The sequence below is a fragment of the Apteryx mantelli genome, chromosome 3, assembly GCF_036417845.1.
Source record: "Apteryx mantelli isolate bAptMan1 chromosome 3, bAptMan1.hap1, whole genome shotgun sequence".
NCBI lineage: Eukaryota > Metazoa > Chordata > Aves > Apterygiformes > Apterygidae > Apteryx > Apteryx mantelli.
This window is the reverse complement of record NC_089980.1, coordinates 123,721,951-123,746,286: the sequence shown is the minus strand read 5'-3', so window position 1 is coordinate 123,746,286 and position 24,336 is coordinate 123,721,951. Positions and strand designations below refer to the sequence as shown.

The following is a 24,336-nucleotide window of genomic DNA, read 5'->3' as shown; positions in this document are numbered from 1 at the left end:
TTTTTTAGTAATGTTACTTGTAATTTTCTTTTAGCAAAAGCTGAGAGCCATATTAATTTAAAATATCTACTGCACAGAATATACTATCCTACAATACAGAACTTAATTGTTGTTCACAATAATTTTCAGTGGCCCTGGTTGACATTTCCCCAAGTGATAAAGCAATGTATAGATTTACAGTAAAAGATGTTTGCTGCCCCTAAAACCTTAAATCATAAACACAAGAGTGTTAGGAGTTCAGAGAAACACTTATTCAGTAGGAAAGTCAGATAAATATATATATATATATTTTTTTTTTTTAAACAACTTAGGACTTCAGTGAAGAAGAAAGTTATTGGTGCTATTCAGGAAGGGTTATTAGAGTTGAACGGCAATGGTAATACAGAGCTGAAGAGTGTAACCATTGCCAATATCCTGTTCTAAGGATGTTTAAATACATCTGCTGAGCCTTCAAATAAGAGCTTTGTTAAATCCCAGCAATCCTTCTTCAAGGACGTAAAAGCAGTAATTGCAACTGATTAAATCAGTTGTTATATCAGATTAAGTCTTGTAATGCTGAAATATGAGCTGGGAAGGGAAATGTGCTCTGTGACTAAAAAGACAAATTGAGCATATATATATCACAAGTATCTCGTTCTTAGCTCCTTTATGATTTTTAATGATTCATCTCCTTGTGCTTTATTTTTTCTATTAGTAAGATGCAGTTACTCACCTAGGGGGTACATGTGAGATGACTACTGTAATGTCAAACATTGGTGAAAGTCTTTTCTACTCTATACTGGGTTTTGTTATGTGATGGGCTAGTGACTTTCTGAGTTGTTTTGACAGCAGATGAATTTAAGAAATAGTGCATGACGGAGAATATAGACATATTTCCAGAAATTGTTTGTACTTCTTGTTTACTAGAAGTCAGTGTGTTAAATCAGTGATGTTTTAAATGGAAATTAGATTGTCAGTGGCTGTTTGCTTTGTCTGTGTCTCTTACCGGTTAAGCTATGTGACATGGTTGTAGTTAATATATTAATAATATTAAACTGACTTATTTGTGCAGTATTCTCAACTGTGTAAGTGAAGATGATAGCTGATACCTAAAGGAAGCCTCAGGTTTAATTGTAGACCGTACTTTGATCAAGGAATCACTGAAGATCTTAAGAGTGCGAATCCACTCTTTTCTGTTTACTTGTTTGGAATATCTTCGTATCTTTTCTTTAAAAGCATTTTATTCCTTTATAGGGAACGTCAAGATGCAGATGGACAAATGAAAGAGCTTCAAGACCAGCTTGAAGCTGAGCAGTATTTCTCAGTATGTTTTACGCTTCTTTATTTTTATACTATTCTGTTTGCTAAGTACAGCGTTAGCCTTTGTTCTTCCTCCTCAGCTTAGGCTTAGCGATCATTTCACATCTCTATTCTAAAGTTAATTTTTTTTCTCGTGTCTGTCTTCAGTCTAGTCTGCAGTCCTGTCACCATTTATTTCTCTTGATCTCTGAGTAGTGTAAAAGAGTTTGCGTTAAGGAACGCAAGGGATGTCCCAGCTTTTGAAGGAGGTCCCAAACTCTGTTTAGAGAGAGGAAGGAATCAAGCAGCTCATTCCTTCTCTTCCGCAGTGTAAATAATTTTCTGCAAGTTTCAAGCCTTTTGCATTCAGCATCTGTTCCATGCTGCATGGAAGAGGCATATTCTCAGAATGATGTATTGTAACAAAACATGTGCCATTAGAACTTGGAAGAAAAATTTCCCGTTAGAACCAAACTTGGAAAAGACCTGTTGGGAATTTCTGTTTTCCTCTCAATACTGTGATAGGATACAATAGAGTAAAAAGCTATTTTATTTAGATATTAATCACTAGCATATGCAGATTAGTTTATGACAGTGTACGCCAGTCTTACTGCAGGTAAAAGGCCAAAAGGCCTACTTCAGAATTAAAGGAAACTTAGTATTTTACTATGGTCTTTATGTCAAAGAGGAAAATGGCTACCTGAAGTTTTTGTACATCAAAACGTTGCACATGTGGAAGGAGAGAGGAAGGAAGAATTAAGGTCAGTTGACTGTTGTGGGTACGTCAGAGAGATGATCTATCCTGAGATATACTTTGTCTTGAAAGTCCTGCACTAAGTCCACTTACAATTACCTGTTACTTTACCTGTATTCAGTCATTTGAGTGTACAGAGCAATATAATTTTTCTTTCATTTCCTCTAGAGCTCTAGATTTGTGTTCATTTTACAAAAATCTAAATATCAAATACTTTTCAAATCTGTTTTTTCCCCCTTTTTCTATACTCCTTTTTGCTCTTAAACTGTCATGTTATTTTCATGCATTTGTATGGTTAAAGTCTGTCTCTTACCTACCTCTGACAAGGATTTAAAATATTAGGGAAAGAAAATTCAAGATCTCTCTTGTTTCTGATACTTTTGATTTTCTATCAAATAGTTGTTTTCACATGGAGGGTCTCTCTAACTGCATCGTTATAAATATATAAAATATATCTAATATATCCATTTGCAAAGTTAAAAAAAGTAAAAACAAAACAAAACAAAAAACCCTAAAAACACATTTGGGAGTGGTGATGATCTTTAGTTAAATTTAGAGAAGACATTGCACAATCGTATTTGAATTGAGTGCACAACTGAAGAATTGCATACAATGTCATACTGTATCATTTTTTGTTTACCTTCAAGATATAATATGAAAGTCATGTTCTTTTCTTTCCTACTTTAAATTCTAGACTCTGTATAAGACGCAAGTTCGAGAACTTAAAGAAGAATGTGAAGAAAAGACCAAACTTTGTAAAGAAATGCAGCAAAAGATACAAGAGTTACAGGATGAGAGGTAGGTTTTACTAATTATACTATTAATACGTATAAGACTAAGATGTTTAGTTTTAGTTTTTGTTTTTGTTTTTTAAGGAAACTACCAATTTTTGAGTTAATAGTATGTCAATAATTTGCAGAGATTCCTTGGCTGCTCAGCTAGAGATTACTTTGACGAAAGCTGATTCAGAACAACTTGCTCGTTCCATTGCTGAAGAACAGTACTCTGATTTGGAAAAAGAGAAGATTATGAAAGAGCTGGAGATTAAGGAGATGATGGCTAGGCATAAACAGGAACTTACTGAGAAAGATGCCACCATAGCCTCTGTGAGTAATATGCATTGTAGTTTTGGTAGAGGTTTACATGTGCTTCAGTTTTATTTGCAGCTTGAAATATTGACAGTTTCCTAGTGATAACTGATATACAAGTATATCTCGCATTTAAAAAAATACGTATTTTGCATGAATAAAATGAAAAATATCCTCCTGTCATGTAGTGCTTTCATAAGTCAAATGTTTTTTGTTACATAGTCACATATACTTTTTGTTCTCAGTTGGAGGAAGCAAATAGGACACTAACTAGTGATGTGGCTAATCTTGCTAATGAGAAAGAAGAACTAAACAATAAACTGAAGGAAGTGCAAGAACGTATGTATTCCCTGAAATAAGTTTAACTTAATTTGAAAACAAATTTTGTTCTTAAATTTTGCTATTTTCTTTTGTAATGAGCTTTCATAGTTTTTTTATTATCATCTTGTTACAGAAATTACAAAGCTAAAGGAAGAAGAAGCAAATGTAGGAAATATTAAAGCACAATTTGAGAAACAGTTGTTGAATGAAAGAACACTGAAAACTCAGGTAAGTAAATGTACCTAAATGAATGATGAGATAGTGTTAATGAATCAAATAATTTTTAACAGAGAGCATTCCATTATAAAACAGAATTCATATTTTACTGTTGCCCATCTTGATTTATATTCCTCTGTAAGTTCCATAAAACATTATATTTCTGATTTTTAACCCCCGTTGTTTTTACAACAATAAGTGGCATTTTAATCCAAACGTATATTTTAATTCTAGCTAATGGAAAGTGAAGAGAATATTTAAATGAGTAGAAATGTTCTAAGCAAATGTTCACTTAAAGTGAAAATGATTTTGTTACCTTTTTTCCAATTTTATTTGCGTAATGCATTGAATTAAATTGACTTTATACCACCAGATATGCAGAGGTTTGAGTTTATAGTTAGATTAAAAGTGCCTGGTCACAGGTAGGAGATAAAGACTTCATTTATTCATGATATAACTCTCTGTATTTAATGATTTTGGATTTTTTTCCCCCCTCTCTTCGGAAGGCTGTGAATAAATTGGCTGAGATCATGAATCGGAAGGGTCCAGTCAAACGCGGAGCTGACACTGATGTGCGGCGGAAGGAAAAGGAAAATAGGAAACTGCATATGGAACTGAAGTCCGAACGAGAGAAGCTAACCCAAATGATGATCAAATATCAGAAGGAGATCAATGAAATGCAGGCAGTAAGATCCTCTTTGCAAATATAAATACTGGTAGCATTTTCTGTGATTCTCATTGAATCCATACAGACTTTCAGGTAGTGTACACTGTCTGTATTTGTCTGAATTTCCCATAACTGAAAGAAATTTGCAGTATGTGTATTAAGACTGGTTACAGAGGCTCCATAATTTTTTACTTATTTGTTCTCTAGTGAACTGAATATAGTGATAATAAGTAATCTTTTCATTTATTCTTACAGCAAATAGCAGAAGAGAGTCAGATACGAATAGAGCTCCAGATGACTCTAGACAGCAAAGACAGTGACATTGAACAGCTTCGTTCGCAGCTGCAGTCACTACACATTGGTCTAGACAACAGTAGCATAGGCAGTGGACCTGGAGATGCTGAGGCAGATGATGGATTCCCTGGTATGTTATTTTTATTAATATTGCTGCATTAATTGGTTTTACTGTAATTTTACCATTAATTGGTGTTTTACCATAGAAGCTGAAGTATAAAATTAATCCTCTGATGTTTCTATTCTTTTCATCTTTATGGATTTCTAGCACCTTATCAATGGTTTGATAGTGCTCAATATCCACATACTAACTAAATCTGTCTGTAGCGTAATCATACTTCATTCTTAAATTTATTTTAATGAATTTCTTTTAAAAAAAATTGTAACATATTCTGTCTCCCATTAAAACTGTTTTTTTTTTCACCTTTATTTTGGTGGTTAATTTTAAATCACTGTGTTATGTGATGAAATGTAAAGCTAATACTGTCTTCTTAGGGATTCTATTTTGACTTCTTTTCTACCTTTTTCCTCCTTTGTGCTTTATGTTTAGTCCATATCACTCAATCCCACACTATGGAATCCATGTCTTTTACCTACCAGCATTCTTCTACCTCTGTCAGTATTGCCACTAAGCCTTCCAGTTCTCGCATGCTTCTCGATTCTGATTCTGACTCAGAGGAAGAGCCTTTGTCTTGTTCACAGAGCCCTTCAGATCTTGATAGCACAGGTGACATCCCTGAGAACCGTTTGGTTTTGTTCTTACTGTGTCCTTTTCTCTGTTTCAAAACTAACACTAATAATACATTCTTAAAAAAAAAAATCTGGCAGTAAGCATTCCAATCCAAAACACTGAAAATTTTGCATGAAGATTGACCTATTTTCTCTAAGTGTTCACGGATGCTTGCTGCCGTAGTAGGTATGTTTATAGAACATCATTTTTATTAAAGCATTGAATAAATGATCCTCATGACCTTGTTTTCAAAGCAGCCTTTACCCAGTATTTGCATCTATCTGTACAACCTTAAGGTACTGGATACCAAAAAGCCAAATCTTTGTGTGAAGACATCCAATTGTCACCATCTAGACATATATTGCTTATAGAAATTCAGTCGAACGTTAAATTTTTTTGTTCAAATTTGAATCTTGTATTTGATTCTTAATGGTAAGGCAAGCAAAATTGAAGGCCCTTAAAAAAACCCTGGTCTCTAACTAATATATATGATCTCTGGAGGGAATTGCAGGATTTATTTTTCCAGATGCACAAAGAAAAAAATGAAATTATGTGGCTGTGGTAAAATAGATCTCTGTTTTACTAATTCTATATAAATTCTGTATGACTACACATACCCTGTGTTGAACAAAACTTCTGTTTAGTGTTAACATCAGAGGTGGATTTTTTAATTATATTCAAATTTCTGTATTTAACTTGAGGTTCATTAAAGTGTGAATACCTTTCCATAGAAGGCAAAACTCGCTTTGGAATATTGTCATTACTTCATCAAACTGAAGTAAAGATTAATGCATTTCCTCTATTTTTCTTATTCTGTGGTTTTTGTTTTGAGGCTTCTGATAAGAGAATCATTAAGCACATAAATAATTTTGTTGTTGTTAGCTGCTGTTGTGGTGCCTGCATGGTTTTGTTTTGTTCTAAAGTAAAAATTCTGTCTGAATTAGTTTTTGCTGACATAATTGCAGCAGATTTGACATATGAATTCTTTTCTCCTAGTACTTATAAGTGTATATTATGAAAATTTTGGAATATTCTGGTCTTTTTCTGATCTGTTAGTGTAGAGTGGACCCCAGAAAAGGAGTGGTGTAATAATAAGCTCTCATTTTATGCAGTTTCATGCTGTAGTCTTAGAGATTACAGAGGAAAACAGAAAAACTATGAAAGCATTCTTTTTCGCACCATTAATAAGTCCCTGCATGTGGGTAGCACTGTGGGAATCCTTTTTTTCTGTGTGTATTATGCTTGCTACCCCTTATCAGGCGTAGGTGAGGGGAACAACTTAATGTGACAGGTATGAGGCAAACTACGCATTATAGAACTACTTCAGGTGGTTGGTATATACATTAAAGTGTGTCATCAACAGCAGTGCTTGCAGAGAAGTCTGAAGAGAGAACACATCTGAACAAATACCCTCTCTCCAAGTCTCTGCACACAAAACGAGACTCCTCTGAGTAGCTGGTCGTTATGTGTTACGCTGTGTTACGTGTAGGAGTGAGCCGGCACTGGCCCTCCGATGAGAAAGGAACTGGCTTGGGCAATTCCAGGGCGTTTTAGTGCTCCTTTCCTGGGTTTGTGTTTGTTAATACCAAGGGCTTCAGAATTTTCCACCTGGAGAGCCTGTGCAGCAGCAGGGGTTTAATACGAGAGTGATCTGTCAGGGCGTAACTAACCAGAAAAATATTACTACAGTTGAGCAACTCTTAATAAACCCTAGAGGAAAGAAATTGTTTTAAGTGAGACTATAAAAACCAGAGTCAAAGGTTATGAGAGCCTAGGTATTACCAAGTGCAAGGATAGTCTGATTCTGGTTAGCTTTTGGTTGCTGCTAAAATGTATGTATATGTCAAACAACAGTTGAGCTGTTAATACTGCTTGTAAATCCAATTTGACTAACATGACAATATAACATAAAACATTTCAGCTGTGTGAAAGGGTAGTGAATGCAGGCAAGGCCTCAGCATTAGCCAAAAATGACTTATTTTGGATTAGAAAGTCCAGGAGATTTAGGCAGAATTAGAAGAAAAAGTTACAGAGCAAAACATTCAAATTATAATACCAACTCTCCAAGATTTTATTCAGAGTGTAGATAATACAGGTTTACTGATGGTGATAGTTTGCATTGTTTTGTCTTTTGCCGAGAATTGAGTGTTGTGTGTTCTGTACTAATGTCTTCAGAGACGCTGCTCTAAGGGGGACAGGTTGATGGACATAAGCATTTAAAAGCTTTAAAAAAAATTACTAAAGGGAATGTTTGTGCTATAATTGAAAGTTTGCTCTCCCCCTTCTTTCCCCATGCCTACTAGCTTTTTTATAATTGCATTGTTTGTTATTGGCCATGTTCTGGAATACACAATTTAGGTTTATTCCTGAAAATTTAGTGTAATAAACTTTGCAAAACCTTTTATTTTTAAGCAATTTATGTATTTATGTCTGCTTTTTTGCTTTATTATTGATCTTCAATAACTATTTTAAATGCACAGTAGTCTCAAAAATAATGTGTTTTGCAAATATTTATGTTCTTTGATATACATCTATTTTCAGAATCAAGATTGGAAGGCTGGCTATCGCTCCCTGTACGAAATAACACTAAAAAATTTGGATGGGTTAAAAAGGTAAGAAAAATAAATTTTTAATCTCGTTTCATGCATAGTCTAGATTTTACACTCACTGCAGGATTTTCCATGCTGTTTAATTTTTCTTTGATACATGTTCTGTCATTACTCAATGTATAAAATACTGTAGCTATTACAGTTATGTCTGAGACTAAGAGGCTAAGACAATGCTAATAGCTTAAGGCACTTTTATGTCCAGCCAAAGACACGAATGGCCACTTTGTAAGCTTGATATTTGTACATTCAGTAATAAGCATCCCGACAGGATCATGTAGCTGGAAGTTAGCATAGTCTGAAAGTAGATACCCCTGACAAATTCTTTTTTAGGAGATAAAAATATTGACTACTTATCTGCCTTATGCGGCTCTCGCTTGGTTACTGTTTTTCAATAGTTTCAGTGGTTCTTTATCCAAAGAATAGTATACATGGTTTCATACCAGTTCACTTGCTGCTCAGTCAAACTGTTCTGGATAAAATCCTTCTAGGTAACTAGTTATTAGCCTTTTAATTATATTTAAATATTAAATAATATTAAAATAAATTAATATATATTTTACATATTAACATATAATGCAACAGTCTGATGTATTATCTATTATATATATTAAATAATAATATTTAAGTATTTTTAAAATTTAGATTACAGCTATTTTTACTACCAGTCCAAGTGAAAATTAAATCAGTAACAGAGAAATGAAAAGTTTTAATCTTATTCTTTTCTAGACTTGCATTTTTATCTCCTCATAGCTATTTAAATCTGCTTAAATGTGAATTAAACTGATAACTTTTATTGATTTACCAAGTAATCAGAATTTTATGTTTGTAGTGCAATGAATTTATTGGCAAATCATGGACTCATAATGCAGTACAACTATTGTACATTTACCTACCATTTAATAAATTTATATAAAAATCTTGCTGTGAAAGTATTTGACTTCTGCAATTAGTTTAATTAAAATGTATTCTTTATCCTATTCTGTCTCTTAACAGTACGTAATTGTAAGCAGTAAGAAGATTCTGTTCTATGATAGTGAGCAAGATAAAGAACAATCTAACCCATATATGGTATTAGATATAGAGTAAGTATTATCACGTGGGATTGCTTCTTCTGGTTTACAGGTGACCTTTGACAGAAAAGACCTCTTCAGAAAATATTTTTGAGAGTTACAATTTGCTATGCTCTCGCATTATTCAAATCATGGTTTTCTGGTTAGACCTGTTGGCCAGCGTACATGGGCCTGAAGCACAACCTCAGTTGGGACACGCTCAGTTTAAAGAGCTGGGAGCTTGTGTGCCTGTTGTGATGTAGACCTGCCAGTTTGTCTGCTATAAGCAATGGTGGAGCCGCAGTGTGGTCCTGCGTCCAGCACAGCCTTTGTGAGTGAGGGGCATTAGGCCACGCAGAGCGCTGTGCTGACCTAGCTGAGCTAGACCTACCTCACATATATGTTGTGCCAAGGAATGTTAAGAAAACTGTAGCTGGGAGACTATAATTTTCAGTGTTTGTATTTTGCACTTATGACACATGCTTATTGGGGGGTTGTATAGTTAATCTAATTTCTTTCTTCAACAAGTATAGAATGTGGCTATTCAGAAATTGTAGGGCAGAGAGAGGATTGTGTTAGAAAGCTACTGAAAATCACTGCAGTCATGTAATGTCAGCTTTTCAGAGCTGTCAGTTTTTCATAAATACAGTTTGACTCTTAAATACAGTACAGACTCATAAATACAGTTTTTGAATCTTGTGACTTGTTTTTGTTTAGGGAAATTGTTGGGAAGGATTTAAGGATAAGGCTTTAATAAAGTGATTATAAATTTGTACTGGTAATAAGTAATCTTTAATGGCTGTAAGTCTTAATTTGGCATGATACATCCTAACTTTTTCTGTCAATTTAAATTTATCACTTTGGTAACATTAATTTTTATCTTTATTGAAATCATTTCCTGTAGTAAACTGTTTCATGTCCGGCCAGTCACTCAGACTGATGTGTACAGAGCAGATTCCAAGGAAATTCCTAGGATATTCCAGGTATTCAATAATAAATTAATGTTTCTGAGGTAGCAAACAAATGATATTTCATACATCATCAAAAATATTTTCATAACTTTATCTAATAAGGTATTTACTACAAAATTGTTGAAAAAATTTCATTCCAGTGTTATACTTCAATCTTTCTGATTAGATAATTACACTGAATTTGCATTTGTCATATAGGAATATTGAGAGTATTTTGCTTTGATTCTAGATTCTATATGCTAATGAAGGAGAAAGTAAGAAGGAACAAGAATTTCCTGTGGAGCCCATGGGAGAAAAGTCAAACTATATTTGTCACAAAGGACATGAGTTTATACCGACTCTGTATCACTTTCCAACAAATTGTGAGGCTTGTATGAAGCCATTGTGGCATATGTTTAAACCTCCCCCTGCTCTAGAATGTCGCCGTTGCCATATCAAATGTCACAAAGACCACATGGATAAAAAAGAAGAGATTATAGCACCTTGCAAAGGTAAATAGAAAGTATTTGAATATGCATATAGTCACATGCGCTACCAGGAGAACTAATAGGTCAGAGGATTCTAGTACTGTTCTGACACCAACTAAACGTAAACAGTTAGATTTATCTTTAGCTCTGATATTAGTATGTGGGTGTCGGAACCGTGCTAAGGGTGACTACAAGAGGATCAGCTCGCTGCTGTAAGTTAATGGCATGTGGCTAATATACTTCTTGTGTTGTCAGCATCAAACAGTGAGGCGTGATAGTTGTAAAGCTGCTCACACTGTGTTGTGCTGTATTGCTATGTGGAGCAGCAGTGTTAGTGCATGTTACGAAATAGGTGATTTCAGTGAAGTTTGCTCGTTGTGATTTAGGTTGCAGTTTCTTACCTCTTTGGGTTAGCCTTACTTGTCTTTTTCCTTGTAAATGAGTGTATATCTTCCATATTACTAAATTGTTATCCTCTAAATGTGAGAAGGAGGCACTAACTGTCAGCAGCCAGGAAACGTAAGGTCTGGCGAAATATATTTGTGAAATGGTGCTAATCATGACAACTGAAATTTGGTTCACTTTGCTTTTGGTTTCTCTACTGATTTCGCTTTTGTATTGATTGTGAGAGCATGGTAATCTGGCCACTAATTTTTGATGCGGGCGCATGTTTAGAATAATAATTAATATATAGTTTTTATTTGAAAATTTCCTTTGACAGTGTACTATGATATTTCAACGGCAAAGAACCTACTACTGTTAGCTAATTCTACAGAGGAGCAGCAAAAATGGGTGAGCCGACTGGTGAAAAAAATACCCAAGAAGCCTCCAGCACCAGACCCCTTTGCTCGATCTTCTCCAAGAACTTCCATGAAGGTACAGCCAAACCAATCCATCAGGCGACCAAGTCGACAGCTTCCTCCAAACAAACCAAGGTGACACAAAAGCTGGTGTTAAGTTTATAATTTTAAACATTTTACTGCCATTAGTGTGGTATGTGTTGATATGGGCAGTTGACCCCAAAAGTCATTTGGGCACAGGCATGTGGTCTGACATGCCATCTGCTATGAACTACAATTAACTGAAGTAAGATTAAGCTATAGGAAAAGCCACTGTGTGTGTTCCTTTGTTTAAAGGAGCTTGTATTACCTGTTAGTCAGTCCTACTATACGGATAATGTATCATATTGTTTTTATGCACAACAGGGAGATGTTGTAGTATCATCTGTAGCTTAATAGTTGCTGTGAACTGGCTGCTGGTTGGGAAAATGGAGTTTAACGACACAAAGAGTCAGTGACAGGGGTGAAGATTTAAAAAAAAAAAAAAAGCTTCAGAGATTTCCAGCATAAGCAGTGCTGTGGCTGATTTGAAGTTGAGCAATGAAGTTAGGTGCCTGTGGTCCCTAATTAATCTGTGGAGAGAATTAGGTGCCTCCAAAGAGCAATCTAGAAGGACTTAACATGTAGCTAAAAGCTACTTTGCCTTTTGTTTCTTAGTGGTTAGTTCTGAGGAATGTGTCTGAATTCCTGTCTCTAAAGGTTAGACACCTGATTCAGGACTTGTGTGTTAAAGTGAAATTCATCTGCCAAGTGAATATATCTACGTCTGATTCCCTTTATAGTTGATACATTGAAAGAGTCATTTTTAGAGTTCAATTCAGGTCATCAGGATGCAGAAAAGGAGCATGCAGAGCTTTCTTGGGCATCTACAGCGAAAAGCTAGGTCAGGTAAAATCCTGCTGTTGTATCTCTGTCCGTGCAGGTTCCACAGTGTGGAGCCAGTTGCTATAATGATAGGCACCTATGTGAGCTCTTTCCATCTGAAAGAGAGCTGAAAGATGGGAAGTGGTGGTCACCATTTGGTTAATGGTCAGGTGGTTGCAGCATGTACCAAATGGTGGGAGTACTGTTTCCAATTCCTTATTCAGCCTAGAAGGAGTCACACTCATGTCTCCCGTTTTCTAGAAAAGTAACCTTACCATAAAGTTCCTCTGCTTTGGGCAAAAAATGTCCATATAAAAGGTGATAATCTGTTACTGGGCCAGTTTTAAGAAAGAAAGCCCTATGCCATATCCATAGAAGTGACAATATTCTGCAGTTAGTGCTTATGTAATTGCATACTAGAGTATGCATACAGCCAAATCCTTTAAAGGAACAGTTAAGGTTGTAAGGCTAGTACTTTGTCATGTTAGTCCCCAGTTGTTGACCGCATGTGAAAAGTTTGGTCTATCAAACTTGTTTTGTTTGTTGCCATATTCCAACAGCAATGCACAGCTCAGCAGAGGCTTAATATTTCCTCCAAAAAGATAATTTGGAAGTGGCTAGATAGCATTAGTCTTGTTTCTGTGACCAGACTGCCACCAATATCTGAGCTGGCTGGTTTAAAACTAGGTTGAATAAATCACCATAGTTACAATGGTGAATGCGGTGTAAACATACTCTATTTTACAGTGATGCTGTTAGTATCAGAAAACAGCCTTATTTAAATGTGTGGAAATTCATAGTTAGAAGACTCAAAGTACCTTCACTTCACTTCTAATTTTCAGACCTTCTAAATTACTGTGGTTTAGAGGCTTTAAAAGAAAATCTGATATGATAATTTGCATTTTATGTGAGTAGATTTTCCATTGTATCCATGGATGTAAACAGTTTTTTAATTAACACTTTTTAGGGACTTATTAAAGGGATTTTTAAAGCCAAACCAGGCAAAATAGCAATAATTGGATTGAAGCATGAGTCAAGGAAAAATTATTCATGATTAGTTGGGGGACAAGTAAAATGCATTTATTTTGCATAATGCTTACAGTCTAATTCATTAGCATTATTATTTTTCATATTGTTGATATATAAAAGGTATACAATAAATGATTTTTTTCCACAGCTACTTTTAGGTGCTCAGAAAGAAGTTTTTCTCCTTTTACTCTCTTCTTTCATCTTCGTGACATTTTTTACAAAATGTTTTTATAACATAGTATTTGTAGTAATATTAACTCTTGCAAATTCTTTTAGTTGTGGCCCTCCTCCCCTTCGAATCGTTCTTCACTGATTTTTTTCTGTCTGTATATTTTGCCTTTGCAACAGTAAGTAATAGGGACCATGTGTCATTCAGCTGTGCATGCTTACAATATTAACTATGAAAACTCACAAAAAATTCCTGAATGAAAGTATTTTGGAATTTAATTGCATATCAGTTTGGTAACTCACTTTTAAATGGACAAATTCATCTAAAATATATTTTCTGAATGGCTGGTGCATGTTAAACATTTTTGTCAATTTTGGATTTCATGTACTGCTTTATGTGTTGCTATGTTGCAATTTTTCTCAGTGATAAGTGCTTTAGTGTCCTAAAGAACTAGGCTTCTTGCAGCCAAAGATAATTGCATAATTTTTCAATTTAGCTCTTTCAGTGGAATTTTACCAGGAATAAATAGTACCTGGTTATTGTAATGAGGTACATCTCAGAAATTTCATGATAGTGGGAAAAGGAGGAGGATGAATACTTGTGTAAACAATTTATTCTTGCAGTTAAACCTTCCAAGTTAGCTTTTCCAGATGTATCTGATATAGAAAACTGATGCGTAACAGCTTAGGTAGTTACAGATGGAAAAGTGCAGTTCTGTCAGGCCATCACACCTATCACCTTACTAATGCATGTGTGTCAAACCAGTGGAAATTTATACAGATTTAAACATTTTTAATTACAAGACACATTTATAAATCACTGTAATTGTTATGGCCAATTATCATCTGACTGGTGCCTCTGTGATTTTTTTTGTGCAACGGCCTGCTGTACAGTATAGTTAATTTTCTGTTGTGACCTTTATTAAGAGTGAAGATCTAGTTCCTATTAAACCTGGGCACTGCCTGGCTGAGGAGCAGCTCTGCAGGAAAGGCCCTGGGGCCCTGGTGGGCACCGGTTGGGCATGGCCAGCTGGGTGCCCTGGCAGCAAGGCAGGTCAGCAGCACCCAGGGCTGCGTGAGCAGGAGCATGGCCAAGAGAAGGGTTATACCCCTCTACTCGGCACTTGTGAGACTGCTTTGAGATACAGTGTCCAGTTTTGGCCCCCCACATTCAAGAAAGACATGGCCAAACTGGGGGAAGTCCAGTGGAGGGCCGCTGAGATGGTCAGGGGGCTGGACCACTTGCCCAGGGAGGAGAGGCTGAGGGAGCAAGGCTCATCCAGCCTGGAGAAGGGACGACTTCAGAGGGGACTGAACAGCCGCCCCCCAGGCCTACCAGGAGGCATCAAGGAGCCAGGTTCTTCGATGTTGCATGGTGGGAGGAAGAGAGGTGACAGGCACAAGCTGGTCCAAGACTGCTACTGGATATGAGGAGAAGCTTTTCCACCATGAGGGCAGTGAGGCAGTGGGACAGGTTGCTCGGCGGGGCTGTGAAACCTCTGTCCTTGGAGGTTTCCAAGACTTGGTGGGACACAGCCCTGAGCAACCTGGTCAGACTTCATAGTGTCCTTCCTCTGACCAACAAACTGGGCTAGAGACTGCCCGAAGCCCCTTCCAACCTGCATGATCCTATAAATGCTGTCTCTGCTGAGAATTTCACATAGTGATAGTTTCTCCAAGCTTTTCATGGCTGTTGTACTTCATGAGAATTTAAAACAGAAGCAGTTTTTGATACAGACCATGTAATTTCTGGTTATCCATTCAGCTGGATTGTGCCAAAAGAATAATTCAAAAATAAAAAAATCAATTTTAATTTATTTTAAAACCTAATGCATCCTGTAGATGTAACAGTAACTGCAGTTCATATAATAAATTAATATTGAGTCTTTTTAGGGATACATCACTTTTAAAAGTGTAAAAACTTCAAAACTTGAAAACCCAATAAAAACTGAAACCCGTTGTTTAAAGTATGTGATTAATTATATTAAACAGTGTCATATTTTAGCTGAAACATCTTAAGTGCTTTCTTTAGGATTCAGTTTCTCTCTCTGCCTCATGTGGTTGGCATGTAATCCTAATCTAAAATCCACTGAACTCACTGGAGAGATTACTAGATTGGGTTTCATTTCTTTAGCAATAGGTATTGTGAAGCTAGTACTTAGTGTACGATATTTGTCTAGGATCCTTCTATAATCAACAGAAAGAAACTAATGGCTCTAGACAATGATTCATCCCATCCAGAAATAAATGTCTACAATAGGTGAAATGACTCATTTGCTGAACAAGTCTGCCTCTTTCCAGTCTGTCAGTGTTGACCATGGAAGGAGCATAGACATTGACTCCTAGAGAGCAAGTTGATATATCCTCTTTTGACATTACTTAGCTTTAAATAATGAGCTACAGGATAAATATTAAAATCCCATTGTGTGTGTTTGTAAATTCAGATGACATTGGTTTTAATTTGTTCTGTTCAACAATCAAAATTACGTAATTTTATTGGAAAGATCATTAGCCTTGCATTATTTTTCTGCAAAGGGATAGCAGGTGAACATAAAACTGCACCTCAATCAACAAGAGCAGCAGCAAAACAGAACACAGTTAATTTTATGAAAGGTTGGTCTATTTTACTGGAATTTTGAGAAAAGAATCAATATGGTAAACATTATATAGAATTTAGTGATTTGTGAGGTATGTTTCCAATAGATAAAATGTTACTGGCTTACATGAAGACTAACTGAATCTTCGCATTCCATGATAAGCAAAGGAAGAAACCTTACATTAAGACAATCTTTTATTTTAAAAGTTTTAGTGATGACAAGTGGAATTTTGAAGTCATTTACAGAAGTGTGTTACATATTAAATATCAAACCCTCCTGTTGCAGATTACTTGATCTGGCATTTAAAGACTGGGATTGGTCATTTGATGATGTTGATGATGTTGATGGTGATGATGATGATGACGATGTTTTTGATTTCTGAAGAAGTAAAAGGGGTAAATCTGAATAGTGAGGAATGGATTTGTTTGCCTTTGAATACAGCATGCTGTGTTGGATTTTGTTTCTCAAAGCAGAGAAAATACAAGATCTCATTTTAATATTTTACACACAAAAAATGAGATTCTGTTCATGGTGAAGATGAATTTTTAGAGGAGTCATTTTCATTAAAACAAAGTTTCTGCTTTTTCAGTGTTTTTAAATTTTATATCTTTATTCAAAATTCATGTCTGCCTGCCCAAGAAGAAAGTAGCTGTTGTTGTTAGAGTAGGTGCTTATCTGAAGTGATAATACTGCTAACCTATGCAAATAATTTTTGAAGACTAAAAGGGAGATCATTAGATTTAGATATTTACTTGAAATACAATTGGTGTTTACGTATACTGTTTTTTAAGCTTTTAACGTAAACAGACTTGTCTATGGCTAGCAGACATGAAATCACAAGAGTTCTGCGTTTTGCTTTTCCGATGTTATGAAGTGGATTTGACTTGGCTTTCCTTTGCAGTGCTGTGCTTCTTGGGGACCTAACCATGCATTTGAAAACAATGTAAAGCAAAGTAGCTTTGCAGCTGCTGTGTTATGGATTCCTTGACTGCTATAAAAAAGACAAAGCTATAGTATTGATCTAATTTGTCCCATGGCTAACTTAAATATGTAGTGTGAATGTACTGGAAATAGTTATAGCTAGTTTATATTTCTCAATGTTTAGTCTTTTTACACGCTGATTAAATATGTTCACAATGCAGAAAAAAACCTAAATGTTAAACTGTGACTTGCCTTCAGATTTTTTTTTAAATAGTATGTAAGGTGTGTCTGAGCTTTATAAAAGAATGGGCAATGACAGCAGTGCTAGGGCTGTACCTCAGCTGGCACTCAATTAAATTGAGATATTAGCTCTCATAGAATGTAGCTGGCTTAGTGTTTACAGTAACTAGCATTATGTTAATTAAATATACTGCATCTTTAGGTATTACAAGTTTATAAATTACTAATTTTTAGAAGCAAGTATAACATTGTGTATATTGTACTGTAACCTCTTGTATATTACAAGTGGATTTAATTGATTTAGGGTTGTAATGCATAAGGATGTAGTATATTTAAGTAACTTGATGCTGCTTAATGCAGAGGAATGACATTTTTCCAAAGTATGCTGAAGAGTCCATTTTAATAAAGATTGGAGGAAGTCTATTTTTTTAGATTTTCATTGCATTTACTGACCAAACTTCCTGCTTCTTTTTCAGCTAACTGCTTTCCGTGAATGCAGACACAATTCAAGGTGATAATTTCCTTCCCATTAAAGCAAGACTGAAACATATCCCAAAATATATTAAAAATATATATTTTCCTGAGAGATTGTGCTATATATATCAGAGGTTTACATTTTTTGCTGCAATATAAATTACTAATCTCTGAGGGTTTTCCTGTATTCCCTTGAGTGACTGATCAAATGAGGAATGGTTGGTAAATAGTAAAAGGATATGTTAGGTAACCTTTGAGACTCTGTTCCACAAAAGCTTTCTTGGCAAGACACACACACTACATTTCACAAAAGGATTGAGAGGAATGAATATTTAAACTGAAGAAACTGACTTTTCAGCTTTCATAAAGATGCCACCAGCATGTCTGCAGGAAGAACAGGAGAAAGATCCACCGTAGTGATATAGACTGCATCTGTAAGAAGTGACCATTATACTGTGTATATATATTGTACTGTAATACTGCAAGAGGGTTTTAAAAATCTTTCCACTTTATTTTTTTATGCTTATTAATCAGATACCGTTACTTATTGCAGTTGCAACTATGCACTTGTATAAAGCCATAATGTTGACATTCATATCATTCATACATGTCTATCAAAAGCTGCATTTCAGTGTTCAGCAGCTAGTATAAGTTTGAAGTATATACTAGTTTCAGCTACTTCATCATGGGCAGTCCTGTTTTACCTGTCTAATTGCCTTAATTTAATTTTTTTCAAGTTTTTTTGCCCATTCTCTGTATTTAAGGAAAAAGAAGGTTTACCAGCTCTTAGGATGCAATTTTGCTTTGTGGCAGAAAAAATAGTGCACTATTTTTACACCTAGTAAGTATATCCATGTCAGCCTATTTTGAATGTATATCGACTGGTTTTGAGGGTGGAAAAATGTTGGTTACAGAAACAATGTCTGATAATATTGGAATTACTAGACCATTTGCTTGTACATGTAACTGCTCATCCAGCCCTTTTACAAACCTCAATATTAGTTATTGACTTGTATTAACCCTCATTAAGTGCTATGAAACTTCATTTTGCCTTGTTTTTGCATACTCTTCTAGATGTGTTTTTATTTCTGGAAAAAAAGAATCTGTGACTATTTTTACATTTCACAACTCAATATCCAAGGACTGTCACAAACTTTAAAGAAAACTAAAACATACTGTAGATGTACTTTAAAATTTTAAATCTGGTTCTCTAGCACATAGCTGTAGGCATAGATAAATATTTCAGTAGTGTGTTTTGAGAACTGATAGCTGGGAAGAAAGGGCCTCGGAGGCACTTAATCTGACTTTTTTTTTTTTTACTTGGAGTTGTACAAAAGATAATTTATGTGGGCTCATTCATGATGTATTCATAATTATCCCAGAAGATGCATGTTTTATACAACTACAGTATGCTATGTTAAACATATTGACAGTAAAAAAAAATGTAGTCTCCTATTTGGTCTCTTTTTATATATATATATATGTATTTATATATATATATAAAATATTGTGTGGGAGTGCAGTAATTTAAAATATGATCTAACACTTCAATGAAGGAGGACATTTCACTTTAAAATTTTGTTTCTTTGGTTTTGTTTTTTAAAGAGTGCTGAAAAGTTTGGAAGGATAGGCCATGATTTATTTAACACTATCATGAAAGGTGGACTTGGAAACACTGAAATACTGAAAATGAATAAATATATCTACATTTTGTAACCTCTACTACAGTTCAGTTTAACAGAGCCAGAATGTATTCAGTCTTCTATTTATACACTCGCAAAGTAAAATGTTGTTTGTGAGTTCTTAAATTCAAAACTAAAACTTTCATATAATTTCTGTTAAGGTATTATAACCCAACGCACAGCTAGAGTGTTTTTTCCCTGCTTGTTTTGATTTACAGAAGTACGGTATATTTTTAGGTAATGCAGATTTGCATAGAGTACAACATTAAAAATGTATGCAGTAAAACTGTTTCCATTCACTGAATGCATAAATATTTTATATATAAAAATTTGTTACATTGTGGGAAGTTCTATCCTTTTCAGAATTGGAGAATATTATATATATATATTTTTAAATAAACTATTTGAGTAAGGTAAAATAGTTCCTGAACTTGACAACCTGGTAATTAATTGAAATACTTAAATATATAGGCAACTACTGCAGCAGATATGGGAAATGCAAAGGTTACTTAAAAGGAAGTCAAATGAATGCTGTGTGTGGAGGAAGATGGTAGGTGGGCAGACTTAAATGGAGCTGCCTCAGGAGGCCATCAGGTGCTGGGGCTGGATCTGTTGCACTTTCTCCACTTGGATTGCCCTGATTTAATGTGAATCTGTGGGGTCCTACTAAGCCTGACATTTTAGGAAGTGTGTTATAGTATGTACTAGCCACAATTTATGCATTGTATACATGTACAAACAGTTATTAGTTATACATACAGCAGGCTGTATTTAGAAGCTATTATAGAAGATATAGGCTGGAAGTGAGCTCTGGAGGTCCTCTGGTCCTACCTCTACCTCACAGCGGGACTAACTTGCAATGGATTGCTCAAGGCCTTGTCTGTTGGAGTTTTCAGTGCCTCTGAGGATGGAAATAATGTAGCACTCCTCAGTTCTCCCTCATGCAGTTTGTCCCAAAATGAAGGAACAATGTGGACCCTGTTGAGCTGTACTGTGAAGGTAATTTGGTAAATGGTACAATGCACATGAACCCTGCTTTGTATCCAGAACCAAAAAGGCATAGCTGCCCTTTTGTTCTTCTCACTTGTCTTTCTGCTCAAGACAGAGCTCTTCTCTGCTGGTCTATGGACTGCAACAAACTCTTCTTAAATGTTGGCTCCTGAAGATTGTTTTGTTTCCTTGCTGTCCAAGGATAACCCCTTTAAGTTTTAAGAGAAGAGAGTATCCTTGGACTGAGGAATAGTTGCCTTAAGGTCACTGGGGCTTAAATACTTTTATTTTTTAATAGGGCTTTCCCAGAAAACTGAATTTTTTTATGGCCTGGATGATTTCATCTATAGAAATTCTCTCCTTGCAAGTCCTTTTGTTTCACAAGAGTATAAGGACAGTGTAGCCAAGCTACAAATTAACTCCCTAGAAAAATCAGGGGCCAAACCTGCAGCCAGAAGCTCAGGACACTTGTAGGGAAGTTACTCTTTGGTTCCCATCTAAGAGTTCACCAGCACTGAAGTTGGACGCAAAAAAAAAAAACAACTATCAATCATCTGAGTTGTCATCTGTGTCATTTGTCACAAAGGCCTTTTCTGAAAGGAAATTTCCACTTCTATCCTATTTGTGTACTGTGACTTCCTAGTCTCAGCAGTTCCTGCCAAAGCTCAGTCCCTCATGCTGATGCCAGTGATCCAGTACCAAGTGTGTGTACTAAAGAAAACATGTGGCTCTTGTGCTTCTTGCAATGGTTGATGCTGTAACTGAAACGTGATATGAACCATAGTATCCCCTCAGATAAACAGACACACAAAAGGCTCAGGTATCTTGGCAGTCAGCGTCAGTGGCCAGATTTAAAAAGTCACTAAGTTTCACTTCAAGTGTTAGAATCTGTTCCCACCTGTGCTGAAGATACTGAACCTCTTACATCCTCAGCAAGCATTCTGCAGCTCTGCTGAGTCACCAAGGCTAGCAAAGCTGCCACTAGAGATAACTCGCTTACTTTCTTTAGTGTCTCAGTCAGTGTCAAACAATAATTAGAATTTTGAGCATTTGCATAAGTACTATTGCAATGTATTGATTTCCCATATAGCTGCAAGAGAATCATCCTTGGAGAGGATTTATATCTTGGTCTCAAGTGCCTTCACCCATCTATGCTTATGAGGATATTTTTGGGATGATGCTGTGAAAAAGGGGGATCTTCTATGAAGACAGACTTCATAGCTGCAGGACTCTTAAGAAGCCTTACCATCATCTAAATTCTTCTATTTTTAAGGCTGAATATGATAATAGGCTATGGTCCAGTTCAGGGAATTGGAGTATTTCAGTCTCCTACCCCTTTCTGGTTAAAGCAGTACTTTTCCTTGGTATTCATGTTAGAAGAGTGGTTCAGTTGTTTTTTTCAGCGGATTACTGCCAATCTTCAGAATAGTTTGTGGACTACCACATGTGCCCATGCTGCACTTCAAATTGAAAACGTTATTTGGTATTTTTTTAAGACGATACAATAAACCACTTAGGGGATTATCAGTGTTTCATGACCATGGGATTTTGCCTACTGCTTTGAAGTATCCTTCATGAGAGTGGGAAGGACTTTTCTCTTGGATCTCCATAAAGGGAATTGATGGAGCAGTTCTGAAACTAATGTATGTTCCTTGTTGAAGTAACCTTAAAGTAGAAAATGATGTAGTTGGACATTCTTATCTAAGAAATGAGGCAACTCTACTGAGATATATATGGCAGAAAAGAAAAGCACTGTATCTAAACACACCTAGTCCATTACTGTCTAGAAATTACTTCAGTGAATGACAGAGCTCCCCAGAAAATCATGGTTCCAAGATGTAGGGACTCAGAGGAACTGGAATTTATTAGCACATATGCACCACCATGTGTTGCAGTTCAAGGATGCTAATTGCCAGGCCTTGCTAGGAAGATAGGGGGTGTTAATGTTCCCTTTGTAGGCAGGAAGCATTGTTTTACAAGGGTCAGAAAGTCCAGTTACTGACACTTGCTACTGCAAAGGTGCTGCTAGATGTGACCAGTGCTGCTCTTGCTCCAGTAAATATAAAGAAGCCCCAGGTTAAAGTCACCAAAATAAAAGCCACAGTAAAAAGGACTGCTACATGGGGGAGCGGAACTGTAAAGTATGAATGTATGTAGTCCTGCGTACTTCAAAGAACTGGAAAGATGTATTTTCACCTTGGTAAGAAGGGGCCCAGAGCAGCAACTGCGTGTCCCTGCAGCCTTTTTTAGGTAGCTTGGAGGAGCTATGCTGAAATGTTTCTACAGCCAAGGCACCTCACTTGTTTGACATCTCACTTGTTTCACCCTGTTTTGAGGTCTAAGCCTTCGGTGTTTGTTTAGAGATGTGAACCAACTTGTATGTATGGTCCCATACTACATCCCAGTGTGTCTTTTAGGTTGTCCAGTTCATCTTGCCACCTGTTATCACCCTTTTTAGCTCTTCAGGAATCTTCTGCCCAAGATGCTGTTGCAGCACTTAGTAAGCATTCCCAACATTGTGGTGGGAGAGGGCTCCACAGCTGTTATTGCAGAAGATCCTGACAGAAAAACCAGAAGCAGTCCATTTTGGAGCAGGGGAGACTGGTAACTGAAGATGGTGATGTTACCTACCACAATCTGCTCCCTTCTGTGGCTCACTGGCCTTACGTCATCTGCCTGCCTGTGTCTGCCTAGCCACCCAACAAGAAGTACCTGAGGCTTGTGGGATCACTGCCAATACCAGATCCTTCCCTTGGGCTTGCCCCCTGCTTACAAGTTAAGCACTAAATTGCTATGTTAGCAGTGTATCTAAGGTATGTGCTACCCTTTATTAACAAGTGAATTGGAAACTTTCTTGCAGGTGTCTAAGATATTTAATATCTTAACTGTTGTAAGTCTGAAATAGCCAGGAATCAGAAGCCCCCTTGTCTGAACATGTTCTCGCATTCACTGGGCTGAGCTTGGTCTCCCTAGTCAGCCATGGTGTTCCATTTGTCAATCTTGCAGCCGCATCCAGGTGTGACTGCAACTTCAGAACTCACCTTTACTTGATGGATCATGTGGCTTCATGCACCTGTATGATGTTGTCCAGTATACTACAGCCTTGGTGTATTGGGGGCCAGCTGAGATTCATACAAACTTCAGTCATTCCTAAGATATTACTTGCCCCTCTGGAGCAATGCAGGAAGGGAGCTCCCTTATATGCTTGCTATACTGTTCAGAGCTACAGCAGTGGGAGTTCTGTTACTGGGCTGGTGAGCATACATGCTGCCTTAAAAGAAACACCATGATCATTGAGATAGGAAGATATTCTGGAACTCAGAGGGACCATGAGGACTGTAAATCATGCTGATAGTGCATTTCAGGAAAAACAAATTCAAATCTGTCAAGATCAGTCATTGCCTTGAAAGCCAGCTCCATGGAATGCATATACAAACAATTGCTCAAAGGTGAAAGAGACAACAATTTCTTCACAGTAACTGGAATAATTTAAAATACACTTTATATGAGCTCAATTCCTGCTTCCTTAGAGCTCTGACTATCTGATTTACATGACAGAGAGGATACTGAGGCATAGGAAGCGTATTCTGCCATTTATGCTTTTTGCATAGCATGAGACAGGTCAGCATCTTGATACTGCTGATCAGCCTCCAAGTTCAAAGGTGTAAAGCATGTGTACATCCCAGAGTAGTAATATGCACAGACTTGCAATTACAGTACAGTGGTTAATGGTATTCCTTAGCTTGGAGCCATGTTACTACTCAAATAAAGAATTATGAAGATTTTAATCATAATCATTTTTAGCTTGCTTTTTGTGTCACATTGCTTTGAATTAGTTTCAAGAATACTTGCCAGATAAAGCAAGATGTCTGTCATCTTGTTACAAACTGTTTTCCTGTGAATAAATAATAGGTAGAAGTTGCTTGTTTGGACTAGACAATTTAAAAGACAGCAACAATGAGCTTTAAAAAAAAGGGGGGGAGGGAGGGCATGAACAACATTGTGGCAATTTGTTTAAATTGTCCTTAGGATAATTGCAATTACATTTCATCAAAAATAGTCTGCAGTGTGAAAAATCTCTTATCCCT

At 36.2% G+C, this 24,336-nt stretch overlaps 1 protein-coding gene across 3 annotated transcripts in view; it reads left to right on the top strand.

Annotated features, from left to right (window-relative positions):
* The window catches only part of ROCK2 (Rho associated coiled-coil containing protein kinase 2), a 97,678-nt gene extending 77,990 nt beyond the window's left edge, over positions 1 to 19,688 (top strand). For 2 of the 3 annotated variants that reach the window (XM_067294294.1, XM_067294296.1), the window contains 14 exons: positions 1,234 to 1,303; positions 2,727 to 2,830; positions 2,952 to 3,138; positions 3,366 to 3,459; positions 3,575 to 3,669; positions 4,164 to 4,343; positions 4,580 to 4,748; positions 7,890 to 7,960; positions 8,951 to 9,039; positions 9,911 to 9,989; positions 10,207 to 10,468; positions 11,166 to 11,379; positions 16,227 to 16,336; positions 17,579 to 19,688. In XM_067294294.1, the coding sequence (XP_067150395.1) occupies positions 1,234 to 1,303; positions 2,727 to 2,830; positions 2,952 to 3,138; positions 3,366 to 3,459; positions 3,575 to 3,669; positions 4,164 to 4,343; positions 4,580 to 4,748; positions 7,890 to 7,960; positions 8,951 to 9,039; positions 9,911 to 9,989; positions 10,207 to 10,468; positions 11,166 to 11,379; positions 16,227 to 16,323 (1,711 nt within the window). In that variant the 3' untranslated portion in view covers positions 16,324 to 16,336; positions 17,579 to 19,688. The remainder of the gene's footprint in view (positions 1 to 1,233; positions 1,304 to 2,726; positions 2,831 to 2,951; positions 3,139 to 3,365; positions 3,460 to 3,574; positions 3,670 to 4,163; positions 4,344 to 4,579; positions 4,749 to 7,889; positions 7,961 to 8,950; positions 9,040 to 9,910; positions 9,990 to 10,206; positions 10,469 to 11,165; positions 11,380 to 16,226; positions 16,337 to 17,578) is intronic. The other variant, XM_067294295.1, reaches the window with a different exon arrangement.
* Positions 19,689 to 24,336: the final 4,648 nt, after the last annotated feature.